The sequence below is a fragment of the Carassius gibelio genome, chromosome A10 (genome assembly GCF_023724105.1).
Source record: "Carassius gibelio isolate Cgi1373 ecotype wild population from Czech Republic chromosome A10, carGib1.2-hapl.c, whole genome shotgun sequence".
NCBI classification, from domain to species: Eukaryota; Metazoa; Chordata; class Actinopteri; order Cypriniformes; family Cyprinidae; genus Carassius; species Carassius gibelio.
In genome coordinates this window covers 3,154,836-3,178,679 of record NC_068380.1, presented here as the reverse complement: position 1 = coordinate 3,178,679, position 23,844 = coordinate 3,154,836, and the positions used below count along the sequence as shown (strand labels likewise).

The window sequence follows — 23,844 nt, the reverse complement described above, 5'->3', positions numbered from 1 at the left end:
AGCCTTTCGTTTCTCTTACAGAGCGACAGGAGGGTCTGAAGGAATGAGAAAGATAAGAGCAACATTAGGACAGACCCAACACAATGGAGGTTCAGCAAAGCACCCGATTTTGCTTCATTCGGCTGACCATCAAAATTGTTCAACAAGTTACAAAAATGTCATTAGTATCAAATATCGAGTGTGTTTGCGTGCACGATCTTCCGCTGAATTAGCTTGACAGCGTATGGTCATGTAAACATTTTAAACGCTGTTGATTTAGCAGATAAAGGTCATGAATGGTTTCATCAAAATCTAATCAGCCGGATTTCACTGCTTGGAAACACATTTAACAGCGTTCAGCTCACGCAGCTTGAAACGTCTTGTGTTACTGTTCATTTTTTACTTGATTTTAATTATTTGTTTTAATTAATATATTCATATTATTATTTTTGGTTATTTGGAATAAATTCATTTCAGCTATAAAGTATCTCCACGTCACACTTTTTTATTTGATGTATATTATCGTATAAATCCTTTAACAGCACATAAAGTTTGATTTACCAAATGCAATATGACTTTTCTTCACTTTAATACAAATGCTGGGATAAATACTGTACTATTATGAGACATATTGCTAATAAAGATGAATTAGCATCAAAATACTGAAGAGTTTGATTGCCCTCACAGCTTTTGACATGCATGAATGTAAAAAGCTCTTTTGGCTCTAATTTTAAGCATTATTATTTTTAATAACCTGCATTGTCATAAATAAACCTGCTGAATGCCCACTGCTCCTCACGTCTTCATTTTCTCTGAAAGAGTCAGTTAAGCGACTTTCACACATGCGCTGAGAAACAGACGGTGGTGAGACTGTGGCGTGAGTGAGCTCCAGGTGTGTGATGGGTTGGAGTCCTCCTCACGGCTGCTCGGGTGAGGTTTTGTTAGTAGAGGCATGTCCAAGGGCTCCGTTATCTCAGTGTCTGACTGATAAATCATACATATCCTCCCTCACAGATGAGAGCCATGAATGATTCGTCTGATTCTAGCCTTGATGCTAGCACTGGAATTTGACCCGTGTAGTTTCTCTCTGACGTATTGAGCGCTTAGATTCGCTTTAAACATCCCTTCAGTTTGGTTTTCTGGCTTTTAGTCTTGAGTTTGTTATTTCAGAGATCATCTGTGTGCTAAAAGTTACCAGAATCATGTTTAGCTTTATATATGTGTGTGTGTGTGTGTGTATATATATATATATCAGTACAGACCAAAAGTTTGGACACACCTTCTCATTCAAAGAGTTTTCTTTATTTTCATTACTATGAAAATTGTAGATTCACACTGAAGGCATCAAAACTATGAATTAACTCATGTGGAATTATATACATAACAAAAAACTGTGAAACAACTGAAAATGTGTCATATTCTACGTTCTTCAAAGTAGCCACCTTTTGCTTTGATTACTGCTTTGCACACTCTTGGCTTTCTCTTGATGAGCTTCAAGAGGTAGTCACCTGAAATGGTCTTCAACAGTCTTGAAGGAGTTCCCCGAGAGATGCTTAGCACTTGTTGGCCCTTTTGCCTTCTGTCTGAGGTCCAGCTCACCCCTAAACCATCTGGATTGGGTTCAGGTCCGGTGACTGTGGAGGCCAGGTCATCTGGAGCAGCACCCCATCACTCTCCTTCTTGCTCAAATAGCCCTTGATGCCTTCAGTGTGACTCTACAATTTACATAGTCATCAAAATAAAGAAAACTCTTTGAATGAGAAGGTGTGCCCAAACTTTTGGTCTGTACTGTATATATATATATATATATATATATATATATATATATATATATATATATATATATATATATATATATATATATATATATATTTGTGTGTGTGTGTGTAAATAAAACACTAAAACAAATTATTGACAACTTTTAGCACAAATGTCATAATTACAATAATTTATAAATATATGGGTGTGTGTGTGTGTTGTTGTTGTTTTAGTATCATTTAGATACCTGCATTGTTTTTATTAATATTTTGAATTTTAATTTCAGTTAAAGTTTCAGTAATTGTTTTTATTTTATTTTAATAGATGTAATTTAGTTTTGTTTAAAAATATATCGTTTTTATTTCAGAGTTATTTTTAGTTATTTTAATCAACTTTAAAAACTGTAACTAAATGGAATCCACAGACATACACAAATACATATATAACAAAAGATTTATATTTCAAATTAATTCTATTCTTTTGAACTTTCTATTGTTGAAGAATCCTGAAAAAAATTTGTATCATGGTTTACACAAAATATTAGAATGATTTCTGAAGGATCATGTGACACTGAAGACTGGTGTAATGATGCTGAAATAAATGACATTTTATAATACATTAAAATAGAAAGCAGTTATTTTAAATAATAATATTTCACATTTCCAACTTTTGAACAGTAGAGTATCCCAGCATTTGTTAAGTGGCGAATCTAAAATGATCTGCTTGGGTTTAATGTGTTAGATGCTGAGAATGTAGGATATTTATTTGGCTTTTTGGACTAACAGCCACATTAGCCCAAACACTTCACACACACACACATTTAAACCTATAAACACAATTACACTCACACGCACTAAGTTGTAAATGCTGTTATCTCTGCCAACACCAAGGGACCCACACAAACCCTGGGTTTGTCTCTGTTTGTGTCCTCAGAGTGAGTTTGTGGCTCTGCTGTGCTGTGTTATTATTGATCTGGGTTCAGATGAAACCCGACTGCTCTTTAACAGCCGTGTTGATTTAAACAGCATGTTGAACTCCGTTACATCAATATCCAGTGCAGATGAATTATTAAACACAGCTTTAAAGGGCCCTGTGTTTTTGCATGAAGTATTTTTATATAAATAGCATCTCTTTGTAGATAAATGGCACTGCGTTCATTATAGTAATTGGGAATAGCTGTTAGCTAAAAAGCTAAAACTATAATTTTTCTCTATGTGCATATACAAAACATGCTGCTACAGAGCTAACCAGTTGGAGCTGGTTTCCAGGGTGTTTCTATGCTGTTGCTAATGTGTTCTTAGAGTTATTTTTAACAGCTTTTGGTGTTGCATTGCTAGGGTGTTCTGAGCCATTTTAACAGTTGCAATGGATGTGCTAGTGTGTTCATATAGTGTTTAACATTTGCTTTGGTGTTCTAAGCTATTATTAGTAGTTTCTAAGTGTTGCATATATGTAATAAATAAGTTTTCCTTATATTCTGGTCTATTGCCATGGCTTAAGTGCCTCCTTTAATGTACATCAATTTTTTTTTTCAGCAAAAAATTCTGAAAATACACGCAAACAATGCTCTCTTAGACAAGTACTAGCACACAAAACGAAGGACGGATTTTTTACCAAATTATAATATGCATGGTATATGTTAAGTATTAGCAATAGTAATAGTAATGCTTGACTTAGGTAGCTAATACAACTAATTAAGTCTCTACTAGAAAGACAAATAATGGTCATTAACAGAATGTGAATTGCAGCTGTAGCGGAACGTAAAGCACAAGAAGAGAATCCCATCGCTTCAGTGTTTTCTCCGAGAGGTGGAGGTGCTCTGTTTACAACATCCATCTCATCAGCCTCATTTTCTCTAATGGCGTCGCCTCGTTTTAATGGCAGATATTCATTTGGTATCTTAACAACAGTGGCACCCTTGGGGCTTAGCCGTAAACAGGGGTGATGGGAAAATCCTCAACATTTGTCAGAGCGGCGCAGTGTGTTTGACAATGTTTGAATTATTGATTAAACTGTTGAATTTTAAACGAGGGTTGTGTCGTGTTGAGGCCCCGCAACATAAATGCATAATTATGCATATTCCGGAAAATATATTGAACAGGAAGAAGTCCAAGTTTTTAGTCTATGATTTACTTTAAAAAAAATTAAAAAAAGAGAATAAGCTGTTTGCTTTATATTGAACTATTTGAGAATAAATTGAATGAAAGAAAAACACAAACCCATGCATCCGCTAAAAACAACAATAGTACAATCAGATCGAAGGCTGTTTTCATGGACTGATGGTGCTACACAATGGTGGCAGCGCTCCAGGAGGACGTAGAGTCTCGCTGCAGTGTTTACAGACCTAAACTTAGACAGGGCGACTAACCCGAATGCAGCCTTGCACTGGTTGAGAAAGACCCAGAGAACTGAAGGTAATTCTATTCCAAATCTAATTGACCTCGGCGTCGTTTGAGTGGCCTGTGGCAGAGGCAGAAAATCTGTCTGTAAGGTCAGCATAACATTTTAGACTTTACAAAACCTGAAAACTAAAATGTTTAACTTTATAGAATAGTTAGACTTTACAGAACCAAGAAACCAGTATTTTACACTTGACAGAACAATGCTTGGACCTAACAGAACTAAGAAATCAATATTTTACACTTTACGGAACCCGGAAACCAATATTTTAATCTTTACAGAATAATATTTACACTTATAAAACCAAGAAACCAGTATTTTACACTTGACAGAACAATGTTTGGACCTAACAGAACCAAAAAAATTAATATTTTACACTTTACGGAACCCGGAAACCAATATTTTAATCTTTACAGAATAATATTTACACTTATAAAACCAAGAAACCAATATTTTACACTTGACAGAACAATGTTTGGACCTAACAGCAGAGATGTGTAAAGTACTAGAGAACCATACTTGAGTAAAAGTACAAGTGCTCTATCAAAAAAGTGACTTGAGTAGAAGTAGAAGTGCTCTTTAAGCACCACACTTAAGTAGAAGTACTAAAGTATTCAACATTTTTTGTACTTAAGTATTGCAAGTAGTCTATTTTAAAATTTACTACTCAAGTACTGAAAGTAAAAGTAGAAGTATTGTGTTATGTAGCTATTAAAGAAAGTAGTCAAAAGTTTGAACATATTGTTACTATTTCAAATGATTAACCTAAAGGACAAATCACAATTGCTTTGACTGTAACTTCTTGTAAACAAAAAACGGTTACTAGGGTTAGTTAGCCCAATTTGCAAAATGATGTCATTAATAACTTACCCTCATGTTGTTTCAAACCCGTAAGACATCAGAGGGTCATTTAGAATTTTTTGAAGCATCGAAAATACATTTTGGTCCAAAAATAGCAAAAACTATGACTTTATTCAGCATTGTCTTCTCTTCCGTGTCTGTTGTAAGACAGTTAAAAACAAAGCAGTTTATGATATCTGGTTCGCGAACGAATCATTCGATGTAACCGGATCTTTTTGAAACAGTCCACCAAATCGAACTGAATCGTTTTGAACAGTTCGCGTCTCCAATACGCATTAATCCACAGATGAATTAAGATGTTAACTTGTTTAATGTGTCTGACACTCCCTCTGAGTTAAAACAAACCAATATCCCGGAGTAATTCATTGACTCAAACAGTACACTGACTGATCTGCTGTGAAGAGAGAACTGAAGATGAACACCGAGCCGAGCCAGATAATGACTCGTTCACGAGTCAAGAACCGTTTGTGTCAGACGCGTCCGATTCGTGAACCGAGGAGCTGATGATACTGCGCAAGTGTGATTTAGCGTGAAGCAAACCGACACACAGAGCGTCTGGAACCGAACTGTTTTCTTTTTGTGATTGATTCTGAACTGATTCTGTGTTAATGTTATGAGCCCATGTGCAGTCAACGCCAATGACGCCATTGCATCGAGCGCAAAAGAATCGGTGAACTGTTTTCTTCAACTGGTTTATTGAATCGAACTGTCAGAAAGAACTAACGTTACTGGTCATCCGAAAACCGATGCAACCGGTTCTTGGCTCGTGAACGAGTCATTATCTGGCTCGGCTCGGTGTTCATCTTCAGTTCTCTCTTCACAGCAGTTCAGTCAGCACGCGCAGTCTTCTTAATCGCTTGTTTCGCTCAATGATGTGCCAGCTTCATCAAACCTGCCATCTACAGTTCTGGCAGTGGTTTGTAATGGAATGATTCATAACATTATTATAATTGTAACGAGTAACGATGCAGCACATAAAAAAAATATCGGAGTAAAAGTATTAAACTCAGCGAAAATATGTACCGAAGTAAAAGTGGAAGTAGGAGAAAAAAATAATACTCCAGTAAAGTACAGATACCGCCTTTTAGTACTTAAGTACAGTAGTGAAGTAGTTCTACTTCGTTACTATACATCTCTGCCTAACAGAAATAAGAAATCAATATTTTACACTTTACGGAACCCGGAAACCAATATTTTAATCTTTACAGAATAATATTTACACTTATAAAACCAAGAAACCAATGTTTTACACTTGACAGAACAATGTTTGGACCTAACAGAACTAAGAAATCAATATTTTAGACTTTACGGAACCCAAAAACCAATATTTTAATCTTTACAGAATAATATTTACACTTATAAAACCAAGAAACCAATGTTTTACACTTGACAGAACAATGTTTGGACCTAACAGAACTAAGAAATCAATATTTTACACTTTACGGAACCCGGAAACCAATATTTTAATCTTTACAGAATAATATTTACACTTATAAAACCAAGAAACCAATATTTTACACTTGACAGAACAATGTTTGGACCTAACAGAACTAAGAAATCAATATTTTACACTTTACGGAACCCGGAAACCAATATTTTAATCTTTACAGAATAATATTTACACTTATAAAACCAAGAAACCAATGTTTTACACTTGACAGAACAATGTTTGGACCTAACAGAACTAAGAAATCAATATTTTAGACTTTACAGAACAGTCTTTAGAATTTACAGAACCCATAAACCAGTTTTAGAATGTACAGAATAACTTTTTGACTTTACAGAACTCAGGTACCCATGTTTTAGACTATGACATGTTTTTCTAGAATCCAGTGCTCCAGGAGGCTGTAGAGTCTCACATGGTCAGTTTGAGCTTGCCACAATGTTTACAGATCTCAACTAGCTAAACTTAGCCCAGGCGACAAACCAGAATGCAGCTTTGAACTGATTGAATTAGCAGTCGCATTGTGAGAGTGAAAGACCCGGAGCACTGAAGGTAATTCTATTGCAAATCTAATTGCCCTCAGGGTCACTTGAGTGGCCTGTGGCAGAGGCAAATAATCAGTCTTAAGGTCAGCATATCTAATAGTGGGCGACAGTTTGATGGTGCTCCAAGAGAGCGTTTCTCCTCAGGGATCTGTTCCCACCAGTCTGTATCTTTGCTTGGTTGAGCACGCTCTTAAAAAAAGCCTCCAATTAGAGGATTTTACAGCCTGATGTCATTCGAGAACCTTTTGAAAGGAAAAATCTGTCATTCTTTATTCGCCACTTGTGTTGTTTTGAAACCAGTGTTCGTTTTTTTCTCCTCTGGAGCACAAAAGCAGAGTGTCTACTATCCAAGCTGCTTTTTTACATGCAATCAGGTTATAAAGTAGCTTTTATATGTCAGTTACCTACACGGCCAGACATGCTCTGCACATAAGGTACAGTAGAAGCACTGAAGAGGGTTTCTGAGGGGTGCATGTATGTATTGCCCCAACTGAGGTCTAACGTTGAAGTCCTGACCTCCAACTGTCCCTCGCACACGGCTTACAGCAGAATGTGACCCATCTGACCTGCACCTTCCTCCTGGGAATTAGGCTGGATCTCCAGGGCACCCAAGAACTCAATACATCTTCATCAGAGCGGGAGGGTTCAATTGAGAGCCATTAGTGGGGCTGAGAGTAAAGGTGGAGCAGCTGTTGGGTCTTAGAAAGGCTTGTTGCATCTTTTGTGTTAGGAGAGTGTCTGTTTCACGCCCCCTCCTCCTCTTCTTCGTCAGCGAGTGAGAGAATCGGGCTGCTGTCTGAAGATAGAGCCACTGTGGCTGTGAGATACGCCCCACAACATTAATTAGCAGCTCTCATTATAGCTTGCGGCCTCGTCGCACACACACACATGCACGCACACTCATGCACGCCAATGTTTCCCAAGGTCTTCACAATATGCTTGAATATTCTTGTTTACCAGGCTGCTTTAAACACTTCTGTGATTCATTTGGGTGAAAACAAACCTAGAGGGATTTTCAGCAAATAACATTGAGTTTGCTGCTTTGATTCAGTGCGTTATTTTAAAATTCTAATTTTGTACTCATAGCACTTCATTTAAAATGACATGCAATCAAATTTGGAGATTTATGGCTTTTAGTTACATGCCAGTGTACTACTAAATATACATATTTAAAACGTTTCCTCATCAATGACCAAATACATTGACTCATTTTGTTTGCATGAGCTCATTACATTTTTTTCCCAATCAGATGTTTTCTAAAATAAGGAGCTTCCTCTCATGTAACCTGCCATCTTTGATTTCAGGAATTGCTATTGTGATGTGCATGAAAGGGATAATTCCCCCCTAAAAGTTAAAATTATGTGATTATTTATCCACCTCCACTCTTTCCAAACCTGTATGAGTTTAATCCGCCTTCTTAACACAAAAGATATTTTGAAGAATGTTGTTAGCCAAATACGCTAACGGTAGCCATTGAATTACATAGCATTTTTTTCAGTACTATGGAAGTCACTGGCTACCGTCAACTGTTTAGTTACCATAATTCTTCAAAATATCTTCTGTTGTGCTCAAAGCAATTCATTAATATGGAAGACCGTTTCTGCCACTGAATATTATTATTTTTTTTAAGTAACTGCGACTTTTTATTTCACTGTTCTGACTGTTTTCCCAAAATTGCAAGGTTTCATCTTTCAATTCTGACTTTTTCTTAGAATTACATGACAAACTCGCAATTTAGATATAGTGAGATACAAGTGCGAGAGTTGTAGTTATCATTTCAGAATTGTGAGAAAAATTTGTGAGATTAACTTGCTAAACCTTTCGTGCAATTGCAAGTTTACATGTAACAATCCTGATTTTTTTTGCTATATAAATTATCAAAATAACAATTTAGATCTTGCAATTCTGACTTCATAACATGCAGTTGTGACTTCATCTCACACAATTCTGAAGTAATAATTCGCAACTGCGATTTTACATCTTGCAATTCTGACTGTGAAATGGCCTTTTAAAGTAATTTGTGATAGAGAATACAGATGCAGAATATTTCTGCTAAATCACTTGAAGGGCTTACAGAGCGCCTTGGTCTGCTGTCCTGCACTGACCTGATACTTGGATACTTCTAGGTTGCTGCTAGTGTTCTAAATGGTTGCTAGGATACTTGTAGCTGGTCATTTGGGTGTTCTGAATGGTTGCTAGGGATATTTCTAGGTGGTTGCTAGAGTGTTCTTGATGGTTGCTAGGATACTTGTAGGTAGTTGTAAGGGTATTCTGGATGGGTGCTAGGGTGATTCTAGGTGGTTTCTAAAGTGTTCTATGTGGCTGCCAAGGTGTTTTGGGTGGACCAGTTGACTGGCCATTAATCGGAACCAGACGGTTTTTGCTTAAAATACGCGATCAGCAATCGGACGTTTTTTTTTCTTTTTTTCGGGCCGATTTTTCCGCAAATGCGCCCGCGTGCACAATCTGCATTATGATCATTCGCTATGTCATTTGTGTGGAAGTATTTTGAAATCTATGCGCAGGACACGGGCGGCCGTTCAGGACTGGAAGTGCAGAGCTACACGTCTGAGCCACAGATAGCAGGAAGCGAACAGCCCAAAATAAGAGTCCCTTTGCTACTCACTGAAGCTGTGTGAGCGTACTGTTCCTGTCCGCGCCCTGCACAAGCGGAGACAGTGAATTATTATTATTTTTAATTGGATGAATGAAACACTTTACATCTTTGTTTTATTCGCACCAACATTATTTGATTTTAACATTTTGGAATAATGTATTTATATAGCATACTTTTATTTAGTCTCACTGGTAAAGACATTTTTTTTATTTAAAACCAAATTTAAAAACTAAAATATTGAATCCTGGTTAAGAAACATCTTATTGAATGTGTGTTGATTGTGTTGTTTGGATTGTAGAACTATGCAGTTGTTGCCTTTAATTTCACATGGTTAGAGTTAATCTTTTTATTTAAGGCCAGTTCTGTGTAGTTTCAACCCAATTCAAAAACAAAATCTAAATGCTGATGTCTGTACCATCTATGTTTGTATTGAATGAAGGCTACTTACTGTGCAGTTACTCCCGTTAATTTCAGATGGTTACGGTTATTGTTTTCAATAGCAAAAACCAGTTTGGCCTATTAAATACCAAATAAACATCTTGTTTATGCACACTTTCCTTCTTTCTTGTTTGTTGTTTAAAGATAAAAAAAAAATTGGAAATCGGTATCAATATCGGTATCGGACAGTTTGCTTGTAAAAAATCGGTATCGGACTCGGCCAGTTCAGCCAGCGGCTGTTCAGGTGTTTCCAGGTTGTCTTGGCATTTCATCGTTCAGCAGCTCTTTTAATGGAAAGTGACCTGATATTATTTGGATATCATTGCATTTGACAGGTGCTGTTCTGATGAAATGTGCTTTTAATAAGGTTTAATTGCTGATGCATGAATAAATAGGCCTAATGTTGCCTGTAGTTTATCTTCATTGTTGGTTAACAATGTCCAAGCTGTCCCTTTAAACTGCAGATGAAGCAACATCTGTGCTTTTATTCTGAGGTGACACTGATGGAGGTCATTTATATCAGTTTCTGAACTTGTAATGTTGTTATAGAAGTGATGTGTTTGTCTCACTCGTCGTCTTATTCACAACCGTGCATGTCTTGTACTTTATTTGACATGCTTGTATCTAAATGCTATTGAAGCATGTTTCTGCCACTGAATTCAAATAAACGTAATTACGATTTTTCATCTCCCATTCTGACTTTTTTTCTGTACTTCTGACTTTTTAGCATGCGATTGTGAGTTATAAACTTGCAGTTGTAAGGAAATAGTAATTTCTTCTTAGAATTGGACTTTATAGCTTGCAATTGAAATGAACTTGCAATTGCGAGAAAAAGTCAGAATTGCAAGAAAATTGCTAATTTACATCTCTGACTCAATTTTATATCACGCAGTGAAAATATTAGCATTTGTTTAAATGCACAGTGAGCAGGTGCAAATCTATTTTGAGTGTGTTTCTGTCATTGTATTGTGCAAGTGTGTAATGGAGTAACTAATGTCTATAATTCTTGTTCTAGGAGAACAATGTGTTTTGTGTGCAAGTGCAGGAAATGACATAGAGAGAGAAACAGCTCTGCCCTCTTCCTGTCCGTCCACACTTGGTGGCATTTAAAGTTTTTGAAACTGGACCTCAGAATAATATTATTAAAGGATCAAGGCAGTTTGCCAAGCGGAGACATAGGGACTCGTCCAAATCTCTCTTAGAGAGCACAACACCAAGGTAAACAAGCAGAGAGATGAATCTTTGACAGAACAGGTGTCATATTACAGAGCTATTTTCAGCAGGGAATGCAGTAATTGATTTTGCTTTTATAAACACACTGGACCCGACTAAAGAAGTCCAGTGCCTGAAATAAATCTTAAGCATAAATGGAGTTAATGCTTTCTGACACAAAACACTCGCTGCCATTTGTATGGACTGTAATGTGATGCCTTCATATAAACCACGTTCATCAATCACTCAATACTGTAATGATATATACTGTATGTTAGTTTAATGCTGACAGTTTAGAATCATTTTCATTAATAAGTCATTGACAAACATCATTACATTATATAATTCTTAACAGATCATTAGCTAATGTACATTTAGGTTAGAAATGACATGCGGCTTTAATTTACAGTATATGTTTTTGAATGTGCATGAACTAATGATCTGTTATGTATTATATTTCATAATGTTTCTTAATGACTTTCTAAGCATGAAAGTTATTGTGAAAGTTATTATGAGTCACCTACAAAGTTATTATTGATTTAGCCATAATCATGATGACACTTGACTGATTTATTTTCTTATAAAAATAAGTTTAAGATAAAAAAAATAATACACCATTATACAAAGATATGGGGTAAGATTTAAAATAATTTAATTAATCAACTATTAAATAAATTAATGCTTTTATTCAGCTTTATGCAGCCTTGAATAAAAAAATAAATAAAAAAAAATCACAATTATTCCAAACAGCAGTGTATATTAAAAGACAATATTGAAATGTTACTGTAAAACAATGTTTATTTTTTAAAATTAATTATTGAATGTTATTAGGACTTAACTGCAGTTTTTATTGATTAAACCATAATCATAATAACACTTGGTCTGATTTTATTTGACCTCAAACTTAAAAGGTCAAAGAATGATTGGCAGCATACTGTATATAATGTAAGTAGTAATTATTGAAGTAGTGCACATATATATTTTTTTATATTTATTGAGTGTTTTGTATGGTATGTTTTGATTAACTTTAAGTCATTGCGTGTCCTTTAGTGGAAATATTCTCAGTACATTTACAGAAACAAACATAATACAATAATTCCAATATATTATTGCATCTAGATAATTCAGTTTACTGAGTTAGGAACTGTAAAATATACAATCATACCATAACAATTAACTCTATCAGTGAATTTAAATCAAAGCTTAAAACATGTTCAATCAACAATATAACTAAATAGCATCTGTGCATTTGTCCCACATGTATGATTATTATTATGATTATTACTCAGTTTGTGTTATATGCAATTATGTATATAATATAAACATATTATTAAGCACTGTATTTTACAGTAAACCACATTTCTCATATTTTCAGTATATTAAAAATATAAAAGTACAAAGTAAACCTTTGTTGATGTTTGATCCGATGTCATGAATGGACAGTTTAGTGGTTTGGGCGTGTTAAGGTTTGTGCTCGAGTGCTTTTATCCTCTTTGTGCAGCAGTGGGCCTCGTAAATCCAGATTATGTGTGTGTGTGTGTGTGTGTGTGTGTGTATCCGGCGGCTCTATGACCCTGCGGACTCCTCCTCTCCTCTCCTCCTCCTTCTCTCGCGCAGAGGAGCAGTGGGGAAGGAAGTTATTAGTGTTCTTCGCTCCAGTTCTGCTCTGTCGGAGGAAATCCTTCTCCGTCCAACTCTCAAATTCCAAGGATTGTTCTGTTTTTCTTTCCCACTCCTCCTCCTCCTCCTCCTCTTCCTCTTTTCTCCAACCGGATCCGTCTGTTTCTGCGCGTCTTTGAGGTTTTTTTCCCCCCTCTATGCGCGTGTATGTGTAGAGTTACGCATCATCTCTGGAATCTCGATCCACTGTGATTTGTTTCGGGAATATTTTCCATCAACGCTGGTTTTCGTCCAGAACTTGTCGTCTCTTGCGCGCGCACGGAACACTTGAACGGGACACTTTTAAGAAACCCGGCCTGTTTCGAGCGAACGATCGCGAAGGGTTTATCAGAAAGGAAAGTTTTTCTTCTCTTTCGTCCGCGCGAGGCACACCAGCCGCTGTCACGATGGAGAGCGAATGTCTCCTCATATAGCGTGCCAAGTGTCCCTTCTGCGTTTTTAGGATCATTATAATCGTTATCGCTCTTTTAAACGGACACAAACTACCAGTTGACGCTCAAACGAGCCGATATCTCCGGACTGCGAGTGTTGGATTATCAGGAGGACACTAGAGGCTCCAGAGCTCTGCGCTTTTACGCACGTTTGCGCGCCTGGAGAGCGTCATGAATCTGCCGTCCGGATACGCTGTGACTTTATGTCCTCGTCCTGAATCCCACTTCTCTGCCATCGTGATGTTCTGATGCTGTTAATTTTTGCTTTACAAATATGATGAAATGGCAGCCCCGGAAGAAGGTAAGATCGAGATCAGGCGTTTTTCTGAGTTTGGCAGCAGATCAGGAGGGGAAGACCTCTGCATGAACATGATCTTGAAGCTTGCGCGGTGAATTCGTGCTTTGATGTTGAAATATTCGATGCAATAACTCCAAAATAGAGGATTTGTGGGTAGATGTGAACTAGATTGTGATTTATAAGCAAAAAACCCTTCATCTTTGGTCTGGTCAGTTTTTTATTCATAGAGATCAGATTGCATTGCTCTGCTCGTGCTAGTGTTTTTTCTATTTTTAATGCATTTATTCTCCATTTAACATGGTCAAAGTCACCTCAGACATGTCTGATAAAAGCAACACTTTCTGATTTCTTCATGCATTTAATCAGTTGACTTCTGCATCTGTAGCATCTCACAGTCTGTAACTTTTCTAGAAGCAGAGTGCCTTTGAAGCTTTACTAATGTAGTTATCATAGCATTGCACATGCTTCGAATTTCATTGTTTTTCAGATCCAAATCATTTGATGACACAATCCGTGACCTGTTTTGCTGTCTTGTTGGTTTTGAATGAACTAAATGCTGAGTGTGCCATTGCCTAGGGCCCTTTGAACACCAGCCAAGGCTTGCAGTTGTGTCTTCTCCTCCACTAGAGGGCAGACATCCTCAGATCACAGGAACCTTCCTCCCTTTCCATGTTCTTCAGAGAAAAAAAATAATAAATCCATGACATTCCTCTGCTTTTGTTTAAGCAGGGATTTTGATTAGCTCACGTTGTGCCTGTAATTGCATTTGCTGTATTGTTGCGTCTCCAAGATTAAAGGGCCCTAAAAGGGTCTTTTGTGCATCAAAGATGATGACGTTCAGCGAGTGAGTCATTGCTACAGCTGCCGAACACCTCTTAGGGTTTGTAAATAAGACCTCCGTGGAAGATAAAACCTGATACGCAGCTGGAGAGCGGCACACGATCATGCATCGCAAACAAACTTCGGGATCCTTCGCTGACATTTCTGCCTTTCTGCTGTTCATAGGCGACTTAAAGAGAAAGATATAACAAGAGAACATGATTATTTCATTCTCAATAGAAGACAAAGAGTATTCAGCACTTGCTGGCAGGAGTCAAATTGCATTCAGCTCATTAGGGTCTTCACTTTTCTCCTCTATTGGAGGCATATTTTTTGGAGCTGCAGTTAATAAAAAGGCACCACAGGCTGCACTCGTCTACAAACAGGCACGGCATGAAGTATGAGTTTATCATGAATGTTCAGAAGGCCAAAACTCAACTGAGTGCTTTTGTCTTACATAAACTGTCATTTTGATGGTGGAAACTTTAAGGCACTTCAAGATTTGATTTTGATTCAAGTAGTCATGTTCCAAAATGATTCATGATTCTTTTGGTTTGTCAGCAGCACTGTAAGGGAGCAAAATTGCAATTCTCACTGTGTTTGCATGGAGTCATGATGTAGGTGTGTTTAAGGGCTGGTTTTGGCATGGACGGGATCGCCCAGGTTTTTGGCACAGACACACTTACGGTTGGCTGACTGCTCACATTCTTTTCTGAGTTGGCTCAACACATTTCCGAAAGGGTTTTTGCATTGGCAAAATTATAGCAATGCACACTAGTAACACACCATTACAAACACTATCGTTCAAACGTTTGAGGTCAGGAAAATTGTTCTTTTTATTAAGAAATTGCTACATTTATTCAGCAGAAATGCATTAAATTGATCAAAAGTAACAGTAAAGACATCAAAGAATCCTGAAAACAAACAAACAAGCAAAAATATATATCCACAAAATATAGCAACACAACCATTTACAACATTGATAATAATATTTTAGAATTATTATTAACTTTTTATTATTTTAGCATTATTAAAATTTTTATATTATTGAATTTTATATATATTCGATATAATGCAATTTCTATTTTTATTGTTATGTTTTTTAAAGTTATTTTATGTGGTTTATTTTTAATTTTTTATATTTTTTATAAAATGGGTCTGATATAAATTACATGTTAAAATGTAATAAACTAGGAAACACTTTTTTAAAGTTGTAATAATATTTCATAAAATTGCTATTTTTATTTTAATTAATTTGTATTTCAATTTTTATTTTATTACTTTAGTATGTCAAATTAAACTAAATGAAAATGTTGCTTTGACAGCTATTGCGAATAATAATTAAAATAATTAAACATAATTGTGATTTAAATGTTTTTTAAATGTTATTTCATTTAATGTTTATTTTAATTTAAGTAATTTTTTACTGTTGTAGTTTTAATGAACTATAATGACCCTGAGGAGAAATGTTTTTATAAACAGCAAATCATCATATCAGAATGATTTCTGAAGGATCATGATTCATGAAGACTGGAGTAATGATGCTGAAAATTCAGCTTTGATCACAGATATAAATTACATGTTAAAATGTAATAAACTAGGAAACACTTTTTTAAAGTTGTAATAATATTTCATAAAATTGCTATTTTTACTGTATTTTTGAGTAAATAAATGAAGCTTTGGTGAGCAGAAGAGACTTAATGTCCCCAAACTTTTGTACGATATTTCCAGAAAAGTCATGCCTGCAGTTTTATTGTCCTCTATTGTAAATCAGATCACTTTTAGTCAACAGCTATTGATGAATAATTCATATTCTGTAGCACATACTGAAGTTTTAATATTTAACTGCTAGTACGTTGAAGCTAGTATACTTTTAGTACTAAGTTAGAAGCACCTGGTACCAAGCTAATATTGCTTCCTTCTGTTTCAGCGTGTTCTTCCACACTCGTAAACCTCTCACCTGTCTTTTATCAATCCTTATGCTCTTATTTTTGTACTTCTCCTGCTTTTGTTATGCTAGCTCTTGTCCTACATGCACATCGCTCACCCCTTCCTGTATTTACACCGTCTGTCCCGAAGATGTTTATCTGCAAGCGTACAGCTCTGCTTTTAATTCACTCATAGTAATACTCTTTTACTCAAAAACTAGGCTTCTCGTGTCGTCCCGGAAGATGAATCCTATATTCGGCTGTCCGTGGAGATCAATAAAGCGTCTCAGAGTTTGCCGAAGACTTCTCGGGCGCCTCTGCTCCGGATTGAATTACACTAATATGTTCAAAAGCACTTTATGTTTTCCCAGTGCCACTGTCGGTACACGCTGATAAAGCTCGTAGAGGGGAAGACGTTGTTTACTGTGGATTACAAGGATTACGGTGCTCTCGCAGTATCACTACCTCAGCAGATTAAACATCCCATCCATTACTCACTCAGAGAGCCTGTGGTTATCTGTTACTGAGGGCAGATGTACAGAGAGCTTATTCTTGGTGTCAGCGAGGCTGATTCAGGCCTACGGTGGCCCGGTGGACCCAACACAAGAGCGCCAATCCTCTCAAACACATGCTCTTTTAATCATTTAGCCTTCAATAATTTGGAGATGATGAAAGTTGCTGAAAGACAAGAACCTGGTGAAGTTTTGTGCTTTCTGGGGCATCCGGCGGCACATTGAGGAGCTCATCCTTGGAATGGGTTTTATTTTTAGCAGGCTTTGTTTCGTTCTGTCTAGTGTGCTGTCAGCATCTGGAGCATTTGTTTAAAATGTTTGGCTCGGTTTGGACTGTATTAGATTCTCAGTAAATGATTCGCTTTATGATTTGGAGTTATTTTGCATATTTCAACCTTGTTCTCACACGACTAATGATGTCAGAGAAGGCAAGTGTGTTTATACCAGGCTTTAGCATGTGTGTTTCATTAAGATCTGGTTCAAATGGTACACTATTGTTCAAAAGATTGGGGTCAGGAAGATTTTTGTTTTTTATTGTTTTCAAGTCAAATGTTCATCAATGAATGTAATTCTAATGGAAAACATTTTCACATAATCTTTCATTTGCTCCGCCTCCAAAACAACTTTCCTTTTCCAGTGACATCATCAAGCCCTCTAAACTTCCAACTCAGTGTTTCACCGTCTAATCACTTAATATAAACACCCATCAAATATCCTTTTTAACTTAGAAGTGTGTAACATTATGGAAGTAAAATGGGTTCTGAACTGCTGTCTCTAAATATTGAACTGACGCGGCAGGAATAGCTAGAGATAGTTGACATCCTCTCTTGGTTTAATAAACGATACTCCAGTCCGATGTGATTTAGCGGCAGATTCACTGAAGTGGGCTTAACCCTTATCGGAGGCGATACTCCTGCGCTAACCTCATTTAGCAGCTCTTAACCTCTGGGGAGCTGCAAAACCTTATCCCCGTTTGATTCCTGCGTTATTTATTAGATCTCTGCGGGGAGGCTATCGTTCTCTCGCCGTCGTATCCATCACCGGAGCCTAGCGAGTTCTCCATGACAAACACGCTGTCGTCTACCGCACCTGTTTGGTTGGTATGTGGCCACTGATTTTGATTTTAACTGAGCGGTTTCTGTGTCAACGGGGTGTTTGTGAGCTAACCGCGGCGCTGTGTGGATCTTGATGAGGAAGGTGTTTTGAAGAGCCCCCTGCAACGAGAAAAGGAGCGCACAGGGAGACAGGTGGATGATTAACTGTCAGCGGCCAACGCACCTGCTGGGTTTATGATTTGCCAGAGTTTTTACACCCTTCCACGTTGAGCAGAAATGCTCCGGATCACATGCACGGGCAGAAACGCTCTGAATCAGACGTCCAGGCCTGCTGCGGGTCTCGCGGATCACCTGCGTGTGAATCCTTAGCTGCGTTTTGAGGAGCCAGCGTTGGGAGTTATTAGGCAACCTTGAATAGAACTTCCTGTTCTGGTTGTTCCTCACCTCCAACATTGGCTCATTTCTCCCGCAAGATGCTGAAAGCAACACACTCACACACCTTGATTGGAAGAGAATACAAGATTTTTAATGCTGCAATGCACTCCCTTGCCCACCTTGGTTACTGATGCTAACACAGATGATCTTTGTAGAACGTCCCACTGGCGATTTCTGTGAACAGGGTGAAATAGTGGGGAATCATGCTAGCGAGGGTCATTTTATCAGCCGGTGAAGCTTCTGATCTAACTGTGTTTCTACCAGATGCTACAGAATCTAATATGACTGATAATGCTGTTGAAATTAAATCAATTTAAGCTGCACCCTGGAGTTCATTAGGTAGATAAAGTGTGTAGTACACCGCTCTCATAAGACAGAACCTTCAGAATGCATGCAAAAATACTCCAAAATACTATTTGTGCTTACTGTACAGTTTTCCTGTGTGCACGGAGAACCTGCATGACCTACTGTACTTCATCTGCCCAAATCTGCAGTACACAGCTAGAGCACAGAGTGTGTTCCAAGGCAATTTACTAGAATTGACCTTCCATTTCCAGTGTGACGAACGAACCAAAACTGTGATTTAGCATCTCTGTGACTCATTAAGTCAGACTGCCAAAAGTTAATTTACACTAAATTGGATTAAAAGGCAAAATAACCTTACTTTTGTGATGATAAACGTGCACAGTGAGGTCATGCAGCATGCTACTGTTTGATAAGTTTATACTGAGTGCATAAAAAAAGAATAAGCAATATGCAATGCATACTAAAGTGAATAGTATGCTAGTATTCCATTTACATTCGCCATTGTTTGTAATGACTCTGCTGTTTGCTGTTGATTGGCACGTATGTGTGCATGAGCGCACGTGATGGGAACATAGTGAAAGAGAGCAAAACTGCTGTTAGTCAGACCTTCGAGCACACGCAGATCTGCATGAATAAGCATGCAGGACCATTCCCAACACATTTCCCTGTGTGATGAGGTGGAAAAACTGCTCAAATGCAGCAGGCTGGGAGGATCCTGTATTCAGACCTGCTGTAGCGCAGCTCATCCGCACTACAGAGAAACACCGCCGTTTGATCACAGCTCTGACCTACTATTCTCCCGGCTAAATGTGTTGCTTTATTTTGGAGCTGATTGCGTTTGGTGCAAAGTAAGGCGACCGACGAATGACAAACAGAATTTGGGCGAATGACCAAACTGTAAGGAATTTTAACAAACACAGTATTGCCTGTCACTTATTGAATTAATCAATGTTTTAAAAATGAGTTGAGTAAATGATTTAATGATTCGCTTATAATGGCAGTCCCTTGAGTTGTTCCTGAATGAGTCATTGTGTTCGAACAAATCGGATGAGTAAATGATTCAGTGACTCACTTATAATGCCAGTCACTTGTGAGATTCCTGAATGAGTCATTGTGTTTGAACAAATTGGTTGAGTAAATGATTCAGTGACTCACTTATAATGCCAGTCACTTGTGAGATTCCTGAATGAGTCATTGTGTTTGAACAAATTGGTTGAGTAAATGATTCAGTGACTCACTTATAATGCCAGTCACTTGTGAGATTCCTGAATGAGTCATTGTGTTCGAACAAATCGGATGAGTAAATGATTCAGTGACTCACTTATAATGCCAGTCACTTGTGAGATTCCTGAATGAGTCATTGTGTTTGAACAAATTGGTTGAGTAAATGATTCAGTGACTCACTAATAATGCCAGTCACTTGTGAAGTTTCTGAATGAGTCATTTTATTTGAACAAATCGTCTGAGTAAATGATTCAATTACTCTCTTATAATGGCAGTCCGTTGAGTTGTTCCTGAATGAGTCATTGTGTTCAAACAAATCGGATGAGTAAATGATTCAGTGACTCGCTAATAATGCTAGTCACTTGTGAGATTCCTGAATGAGTCATTTTATTTGAACAAATCTTCTGAGTAAATGATTCAATTACTCTCTTATAATGGCAGTCCGTTGAGTTGTTCCTGAATGAGTCATATTGTTTGAACAAATCGGATGAGTAAATGATTCAGTGACTCGCTAATAATGCTAGTAACTTGTGAGATTCCTGAATGAGTCATTGTGTTTGAACAAATTGGTTGGGTAAATGATTCAGTGACTCACTTATAATGCCAGTCACTTGTGAAGTTTCTGAATGAGTCATTTTATTGGAACAAATCATCTGAGTAAATGATTAAATTACTCTCTTGTAATGGCAGTCCCTTGAGTTGTTCCTGAATGAGTCATTGTGTTCGTACAAATCGGATGAGTAAATGATTCAGTGACTCACTAATAATGCTAGTAACTTGTGAGATTCCTGAATGAGTCATTGTGTTTGAACAAATCGGATGAGTAAATGATTCAGTGACTCGCTAATAATGCTAGTAACTTGTGAGATTCCTGAATGAGTCATTGTGTTTGAACAAATTGGTTGAGTAAATGATTAAATTACTCTCTTATAATGGCAGTCCCTTGAGTTGTTCCTGAATGAGTCATTGTGTTCGAACAAATCGGATGAGTAAATGATTCAGTGACTCACTTATAATGCCAGTCACTTGTGAAGTTTCTGAATGAGTCATTTTATTTGAACAAATCATCTGAGTAAATTGTCTTTTTTTATTGATTTGTATACTAATATGTTCTATATTTTAAAAGTAAAGTCTATATTGATTATTTTAATACCCATCACAGTGTCATTTTAAATCTCCCAAAAGCAAATGTATTTTTTATAATTGGGTAATTTTTCTTCATATGCTTTACATGCGACTTTCTCTTACATTTACCGGTTTCTGTTTTTCACTCTAAGATTGAAATGGGCTTCGGTGCATGTTTTCAGTCCTGCCACCCAGCTTTTCGTGTCCTTTTAGCATTTATTAATTTCAAGATAATGAGCATTATCTCCTACAGTGCATGCAATTCCATCTGCATTTCACAGGCTCTAAAACAGGATCAGTTTTTGTGATCTCTCTGGGTCGAGTCCACAACGCGGTAACACAAGACAACCGCCAAGCAATAAATCCTCCAATCCCACTAATTCCATCAGAGTTTGTCAGAGATGGGGAGATTTGGAGTGGCGTGACCCGGTGAAAGTGGCTCTTTCTGGAGAGCAGAGAGCCGTTTCTGTCGGCCTTTGTACGCGGCCCGCTGACTTTCTTGACAGGTAAATTGAACAGAAAACTCTACAGTGCAGCATTTCACAAGCAGATTGATCGGCTGTGCCTCGGCGGACACATTACGCTGCAGGAGTTTGGCACGCTGGTCTGCTGTTTGAGCCACCCGTCCATAACTAAATGCTGATGTTTGTTTCCAGTTCGTGGCATGTGGGCCGTTCAGACATCATTATATATGGCGATGTGTTAAGATATGTTTGCAATGAATTTAGTGGAGGCAAACAATTAAGTAACATTGTAAATATCAGCTATTAGGTTTCCTAATCATAAAACTAGTTCTTGTCTTGTGAATCACAGATGTTTTAATAGCATCTCTGATTTAAACTCTATTATACGAAATGGCATTAGAGTTGATAGAATGTGATTGATTTTATGTTTGGTAAATGTGATTCAGTTGAAACTGTCCACTGTTGAACTGTTGGAACACTGATTCATCACTTTTGGCAGTCTAACAAAAGTTTTGATTTTATATGACAAAGGCATAATGAAACTGAATATTTGGTGGGATTTATGCACCTAGATTTGATTACTGAAATGTCATTTTGAAAAATTATGATTTTTTTTAAACAACATGCGCTGATGAAACGTTCACAATAAGACCAGCAACAATTACAGAGGATGCGAACTGAGTCATTTTTAATTTCAGCTAATAGCTGAGTAGATGAGCTGCCTAAAATCAGTTTTTACCATTGAACAGATTTACAGATCCAGAGATTGAAAGCTCTTTGTGATTCTTTAGCAGCCAAACTGAGCACGAACACCCCGAGACAGATCAGTCCAGGGTGTGAGAAAGTGAAATAATGGAGGTCCACAGGGCAACGCTCGCCGAGGCTTTCCAACACCCACTAATGTAATTGCTTTCAATTCTCAGCACTGCTGCCGCACCCTTCATACCCACAATGCCCCTCTGCACTTGTCACTTCCTGCGGCGTTTGGAAGAGCACATGAGAATACAGCCATTTAGATTTCAAACACCTGTGTCACAAAAGTGTGAAGCACTCTATTTCTGTTTGGAGAGACTGTGATTGGATTGCTCATTCTCTTCTAGATAGAACAAATTTAATATATTTATATTATTATTGTACTACTTAAACATTAATACATTAAATTAAATATAATATATAACTATTTATAGTGTTCATGTTATATTGTATTTAATTACATTTATTCATAAGTAGTAAAATTAACTATATAAATAAAATAGAAGCATAATAATACAATTAAATGTATATATATATATATATATATATATATATATATATATATATATATTAAGTTTTTATACTTATATTTTATTATATTTATATAATTTTTTTCATAAGTAATAAAATAAACTATATAAATAAAATAGAAGCAGAATAATACCATTAAATGCCATATATATATATATATATATATATATATATATATATATATATATATATATATATATATATATATATATATATATATATATATATATATAATTTTTATACTTATTTTATTATTTTTATATTATTTTGCTACTTAGATAAATGTAGTTTTATATATATTTTTATATATTATATTATCTATTGCAATACATTTATCATAGTTAATGGAATTTATTTACAAAATTATTACTCATAAAGTTATTACATACATTTGTCTATTAAATTGTAACATAATTTACTCTTTTAGATTATTTCTGTATGTCACGCTGGAAAGAGCAAAATAGTCATGTGACGTTTTCCAAATTCAGCCGCAGACATTTTTCCGTTTCAGAAAATGAACATGTTTTTGGTCTTGAGTTTGCAATATGACGACATCAGATTGCTTGTTCTCCAATCCCAGAGTGTGTGTGTTTTTGTGCGTGGAAATTTTCTTTGTTTATAAACTTCCCTCATTTTGGACATCTGAATTAGTTTCAGTCTTTAGACCCAAACAAACACTTCAGTTTGCACCTTTTCCAGAGATTTGTAATAGATTTGAAGCTGTTTCTTTACAGAATCTGACAGAATCGTGTCAAACAACAGAATATGTATCACATAAACAGTTTAATGAATCATTGGACTTGAGGAAAATATTGTTGCTCAATGGTTGCTCTTTCATAGCTCAGTTATGTTTCAACTTTGATGTTTATGCTTTAATGCTTGGTTTATACAAATCTCAATTTGCTCAATTTCAATTTGAGACATAACTGAGATTTATTCTGAGTCACACAAATAAATCAGACATGCTTTTTACCCTCCATTCATTCTCATTGCTGTCAAGCAGCAACCGTTGGGATGTTTTAAGATCTC

The 23,844-nt window shown here is 36.6% G+C and overlaps 1 protein-coding gene across 4 annotated transcripts in view; it reads left to right on the top strand.

Moving 5' to 3' along the window:
* The window catches only part of LOC128020828 (tetratricopeptide repeat protein 28), a 230,979-nt gene that overhangs the window by 65,947 nt on the left and 141,188 nt on the right, over positions 1-23,844 (top strand). Inside the window, exon 1 of one of the 4 annotated variants that reach the window (XM_052607576.1) lies at positions 12,870-13,666. The exons of 2 other annotated variants lie outside the window; for them this stretch is intronic. In XM_052607576.1, the coding sequence (XP_052463536.1) occupies positions 13,640-13,666 (27 nt within the window). In that variant the 5' untranslated portion in view covers positions 12,870-13,639. Of the gene's footprint in view, positions 1-12,869; positions 13,667-23,844 lie in introns of those variants that run through there. One more of the 4 variants, XM_052607574.1, reaches the window with a different exon arrangement.